The sequence below is a fragment of the Otolemur garnettii genome, unplaced genomic scaffold, assembly GCF_000181295.1.
Source record: "Otolemur garnettii isolate 467f Iridium unplaced genomic scaffold, OtoGar3 scaffold00071, whole genome shotgun sequence".
Classification (NCBI taxonomy): domain Eukaryota; kingdom Metazoa; phylum Chordata; class Mammalia; order Primates; family Galagidae; genus Otolemur; species Otolemur garnettii.
The window spans coordinates 211916-217730 of NW_003852466.1; the positions used below are offsets into that span (position 1 = coordinate 211916).

The window sequence follows — 5815 nt, forward strand, 5'->3', positions numbered from 1 at the left end:
CTCCTCCTCTGAACAGTTAGGCCAACTGTGAGTACCTGGGAGGATCCTCCTGGGGTGGTGGGGGTGCTTCCCAAGAGTCCCCCTCGCCCCTGCCCACCACCCAGCCACTGGAGTGACTGGGTAGGAAGACTCCTGTCTATCCTCTGAACCCTCCTGGCTCTGAGGCTGGAGACCATCCCCAACTGCCCTCTATCAGAAGCTAGAATGGGGTAGGGAAGCTTCCATCTCCCTAGCTGTGCAAATTTCACACTTGAAGAGAAAAGGGTACCTTGCTAGCAGTAGATGATACTTAATGCCTCCGGCAGCTTCAGGAATGGAGGAGGCCTGGCTTCTCCCAGTTAACCCCCAACTGTGATCTGGCCCTCACTCTAGCAGCTGTCGTCTTCAGAATTCAGGGCTTTAATTCAGGGCCTCGTTTCCCTCCCTGAGCATCGTGGCTTCAACCTGGACACCTGGGTCCCAAGCTCTCATCCCCATATACCCTAGGTGAGGCCCCTTTCTCCGAAGGCTGCCGGTGGGACAAACAGAGAGGGGCGAGTCAGCGAGTCGGACTCACACCCCTCCTATTCTGACTAACGTCAAGTCTTGGCTGCTGCCCAACCATAGGGCAGGTATGGGGCAGTGGGCTGTAGCGGGGAGTCTGGCCCCGGCCCAGCACGCTGCGTCCCCAAGCCCGCAGCCACGCGGAGCCGCGTCCGGGCCCAGCTTCACGCACCAGAAGAAGAGGCGGAGGAACTGGAGCAACGCCCAGGACCGACTTGAGGGCGGCAACTGGACTGCTGAGAATCTGATCTGCTGGAATAGGGGCGGGGGGTGGCAATGTAAGCCGGTCCGGACTAAACGTATTGTTTGTCAAGCCCCGCCCACACTACAAACCTCCACCGACTCAGCCCCGCCCCAGCTCTTGGTGCTGTTCAGTAAGCCCCGCCTCTGGCTGTAAGCTCCACCCGCTAAGCTCGGTGGCCTGGCCCAGAATAGTAAAAAATGAGAAAGGGGTTCCAAGGGGTCAAATGTAGCTAAGGATGTGGGCAATGAAAAGTTAAAAGCAATCAGTTGTGAGGCTTCTGCGGTTCCCGTTGCCCACCTTCCCTCACCCCCACCTCCTGGCTTCCTTTGCTCCCGTCGGAGATAGGTCCCAATGACCCAAGGGAAAGAAGAAATGCCTTCTCCATGAATTTTGCTTTGCTTGCTTCAGGCATGGCTATCTAGGGCTTCCAGTTGTTCTTCTGAAGCCAGAGCATTTCTTTGTTGTGATGGCTGTTCATAACACTTTGTTGAGATTATTCTCAAGATAAGGTCGGAGAAAATTCACACGCCAGGCATGCCTTTAACCCATGGAAAGTGCACCATTCTGTGACATTTATCACAACCATTATGTAGTTATGCAACCATCACCATTACATAACTTTAGAACAATGATAAACCCTTACTCTTTTCTTTTAGAGACAGAGCCTCACTCTGTTACCCAGGCTAGAGTGTAGTGTCTTGATCACAGCTCACAGCAGCCTTGAACTCATAGGTTCAATGGATGCTCCTGCCTCAGCCTCCCAAGTAGGTGGGACCACAGGTGCACATCACCATGCCTGGCTAATGTTTAGAATGTTTGGTAGAAACAAGGTCTCATTTTGAGAATCAGGCTGGTCTCAAACTCCTGGCATCAAGCAATCCTCCTGTCTCAGCTTCTCAAAGTGCTGGGATTAAAGGTGTGAGCCATCACTGCCAGCCTAGAAGCCCATATTATTGAGCAATCACTCTCTTCACACCCTTATTCTCCCTTCCCCCACCCTATGGCCACCACAAACTTAACTTTCTGTTTCTATAGACCTGCCTATTCACAGAATTAGGACATGTCTGTGACATGTTAAGTCACCCCATTGTGTGGAAGGAGAGAAAAATGGAGTGAAGTCGGGGACCCAGGGAGGCAGGTGGCTTGAAGGTGAGAAGCAGAGGTAAAGTCTTCCTCTCAGGGGCTCTGGACAGCCCAAGACCTGTCCTCAGGATGTCAGTGTCTATCCAGGGCGCGCAGGTGAGGGAAGTGGAGAGGGAGAAGGCACCCTTCCTAGTGACAGGGGTGCTGGCGGGGAGGCCCAGGATGGGGGAAGGTGAGGGTGCTCATGGATGGAGGGCAGGGCTTTGCCTGTCTATGCAGGACTGAAAAGCCCACAGTCTGCAAGAGGAGGTGGGTAGGACAAGAAAGAAGAGGGCCAGCAGAGGGCGGGCAGGTGGTGGCCGGGTGGGGCTCTGTCTATAAAGAGTGACTTTCACCCCGCTAGCCCCACAAGCAAGAGAGTTTGGTGTTGTGCCCTGGCAGCAGAGACAGTCTCCCTGGACCCCAGTGCACCTCGGTGAGTCGTGAGTCCTTCTCCTGTAGGTCTCTCCCTCCAGCAAGACTTGTCCCCATTCTGTGCCACCTCCTTTTCTTGCTGAGTACCTCAGGGACTAGCTTGAGAAGGGGGTGTCCTAGTGCCCGCTGCCATCCTCCTGAGGGTCCTCATCACCCCTTTCCACCTCCTCAAGGTGGACCCATTAATCCCTCCAGGCACCCAGGGAGACGGACCAGACTGCAGCATGAACCCGTGGCTTCTGGCTTGCCTGGTGGCCTGCTTTGTGGGGGCATGGGCCCCTGGTATCCATGCCCAAGGTACTGTCTTCTGCCATACTTACCCTGCCTCCCTGGACCCATCCATCTTCCTTGTCCTCTGTCTCTACCCATTTTTCTCTTCTTTCTTTCAGAAGATCCCTCAATCTCCTCCCCCCATCCCACTCTACCGAATTCTCTGGTGGCTCCTGCTCTTGGCACTTGAATAATTCCTGGAGTAGGGGGTAGAGACAGAGGGTCACCAGCTCCTTCTTCAGTGATTCCAGCAGCTGGAGTAACAGAGGGTGGCTTCAGCTGTGGGCAAAACCACTTATAGCCAGAGACACATTGCAGTGTCCTAACCCTACAGGGCTGAGGGCCAAGGGTTAGAAATCAGAGCCTTGGAGACCACAGCAGTGGATTCCCATTTCTGTCCCCATCCCCATCCATACAGTCCAACTGAGATTTTCCACTCAAGTCTTTATGAGCCTCATTCTTCTCTGGAATAGGAAACTCCTACTACACAGACCAGATTGAAGGTCCAGTGAGCTGATGCCCACAGGAGACACTGGGCCCAGTGTTTAGCAACACTGATAATAATCATTCTTGTTATTAATGGGGAACCCCTCCCTCTTCCCCTACCCCAACCCCAGAGCAGGTGCTTGAGGATTTCAGACACCAAAAGATAGCTCTGGGCATGCAATGCTCCCTAGGAGCCCCAACACTGGGTCTGTATCCCCTGAGTTTCAGCAGCTAGCCAGGAGCCTGGGCAGGCAGAAGACCCATGTCCCCAACCTTCCTGGCCCATCCTGCCTCTTGGTTGGGTCTGAGAGGTTAGCCTTTGCCCAGGAGGTGCTGAGTTTTGCTCTCATTGTTCTGCTATCAGAGCCAGGCCCAGCCCCAGCACTTTGATCCTTGGGGGAAGGTGGCCCCCCGCCTTGGGAACCACCTGCTTGGCACTGCAGCCCAAAGTTCCAGAGGTTCCAATGGACTCTTTTGCCCCTTACCCTCAGGAGTCATGGTTGGGGGGATGCCAAAGAGGCAAGGTCTGGCAGAGCCAAATTTCAGAGAACCTCAAACGTGGGGCGAAGGAACTCATCCTGGCCTCCCCTACCATCTTATCTTCCCAGATCTTTCTGGTATGATCACCTCCTCCTCCTCCTCCCCTGGGCACCTCCAGTCCTTGCACATCCCCCTCTCTGCATAGATCAACTTCTCTGTCTCCACAAGGCGAGGAGCTCCTTGAAGCCAACACTAAGTCTGATTCATCTCTGTGTTGTCCAGACATCTGACAACTAGAGAACTTTAAATGCTTTGGTGCTATGTAAAGCTACATAGAACTTCCGGTTTCTGGCCAGGGAGACTTGAGTGGTCACTGTGATGAGGACTAGAGGAAGAGGTATTTGAGCCAATCCCATGTGGGGATGGGGCAGCCTAGAATAGGAGCCAGACCTTAGGAGCAGCCAACCAGTTGGCTGGAGGAGTGGTCTGGCCCCTCCTAGATGCTGCATCTGTCCTCTGTACCCTCTCCCAGAGCAGAAGTAGAAGTGGTTTTGTTTCCTATTCTTTTGGTGGTTCCACATCCTTCCCTGTGGGTTTTCTCCAACTCCTACTGGGTGTCCCAGTATCAAGGGCTAAGGGTGAGCCAGGCTGTCCCTCAGCCTCTGCTGGCTTCCGCCAGGCCTGGAAGGGCTGTGATATGTGCCTCCATGTGCAGGCAGGTGCCATGTGTGTGGCTATCTCTGCCCAGCATAGACATGAGTGTGTGGGTGGCCGTGTGCTTGCAGGTGTCTTTGAGGACTGCTGCCTGGCTTACCACCCCCGCCCTGCGTGGGCTGTGCTGCGGCGTGCTCGGGGTTACCAGCACCAGGAGGTGAGCGGAAGTTGCAACCTGCCTGCCGTGATGTAAGTGGGGTGAAGGGGGGTGGCAGGTAGGGCTCACATGCATCTCTGTTCCCCGGTTGCACCCTAACTAGGGGACCCCCACTCTACCTTCCAGATTCTACTTCCCCAAGAGACACAGGTTAGTGTGTGGGAACCCACAGACCAAGGAGGTACAAAGAGCCATCAAGTTTCTGGATGCGCGGAAGAAGACTCACCCAAAACTTCACCACAACACCCAGATGACCCTACAAGGTGCGTGAGGCCCCAGACCTGTATCTGTGGGGACCACCCTTCCTCCCCAGGCCCTGGTGTTTCTCAGTTTCTGAGTGGGGGTAGAGTGCTGGCAGCCGGTTGCTTAAGAGTGAGGGATGGAGTGAATGACCAACGTACCAAGTCACTATCTGGATCTGTCCATTACTGCAGATACGAAGCTCAAACCAATGAGAAACTCATCAGTTCAAATCACCAGCCAGTGGCTTCAGGTTCAACTGTATCCAGGTGCCGAAGGGGTATTGGTGGAGAGCTTATCTATTTCTCTCTTCATCTCTTGGACAGGCTCTCAAGCTGGGAAGAAGAGGAGTTCTGGAAACTCCAGGCTACCATTGTTTAAGATTAGTGATCTCAGTGGCAAGAGGATTGCCTCCTTTCCAACAGTGGCTAATCCAAGTACGGCCTCTTGGTCATGTAACCATCTTCTGCCCATCATCTTTGCTGAGGGCTGAGGGTTCAAAATCATCTCACACTGGGACAGGGGATTTCCACCAAGGCAGGCTGGCTGTGTGGTTAGCCCCTGCAGGTTCATATACTAGGGTCCTACCACTGCCTTGAGCCTGCCCAGGGGGGCTTCAGCAAGTGCTGACATGAAACCAGGTGAGTGAATAGACAGCTGCAGGAGCCCCCACACTAAGCCATTGTCCAGAGGATTCCAGCCTGATGTCCTTCAATTCTAACCTTCCCTGCCTGAAGATAGTGTCAGGTACCACAGGGTAAGGACTCCACAATATTGCTCCCAGTTCAGAGGCCAGTCACAAGCAGCGGGTTGTTACACTTTTGACTGACTATAAGTCAGGGCTCTTTCCTTGGGCTCAATCATTTGCTAGAGTGGCCCACAGGACTCAGGGAGATGCTTTACTTACATCTATTGCTTTATTATAAAAGATATTACAGGGTGGTGCCTGTGGCTCATTGGGTAGGGCACCAGCCCCATATATTGAACCCAGCCCTGAACCCAGCCCTGGCCGAACTGCAACAAAAAAAATAGCCAGGTGTTGTGGCAGGTACTTGTAGTCCCAGCTACTTGGGAGGCTGAGGCAAGAGAATCGCCTGAGCCCAGGAGTTGGAGGTTGCTGTGAG

At 53.9% G+C, this 5815-nt stretch overlaps 1 protein-coding gene across 2 annotated transcripts in view; it reads left to right on the plus strand.

The window, feature by feature from the left end:
• Positions 1 to 2241: 2241 nt before the first annotated feature.
• Positions 2242 to 5815, plus strand: part of CCL25 (C-C motif chemokine ligand 25) — a 4731-nt gene continuing 1157 nt past the window's right edge. Inside the window, exons 1-5 of one of the 2 annotated variants that reach the window (XM_012807554.2) lie at positions 2242 to 2345; positions 2540 to 2641; positions 4366 to 4483; positions 4578 to 4714; positions 5018 to 5128. In XM_012807554.2, the coding sequence (XP_012663008.1) occupies positions 2569 to 2641; positions 4366 to 4483; positions 4578 to 4714; positions 5018 to 5128 (439 nt within the window). In that variant the 5' untranslated portion in view covers positions 2242 to 2345; positions 2540 to 2568. Of the gene's footprint in view, positions 2346 to 2539; positions 2642 to 4365; positions 4484 to 4577; positions 4715 to 5017; positions 5565 to 5815 lie in introns of those variants that run through there. The other variant, XM_023515438.1, reaches the window with a different exon arrangement.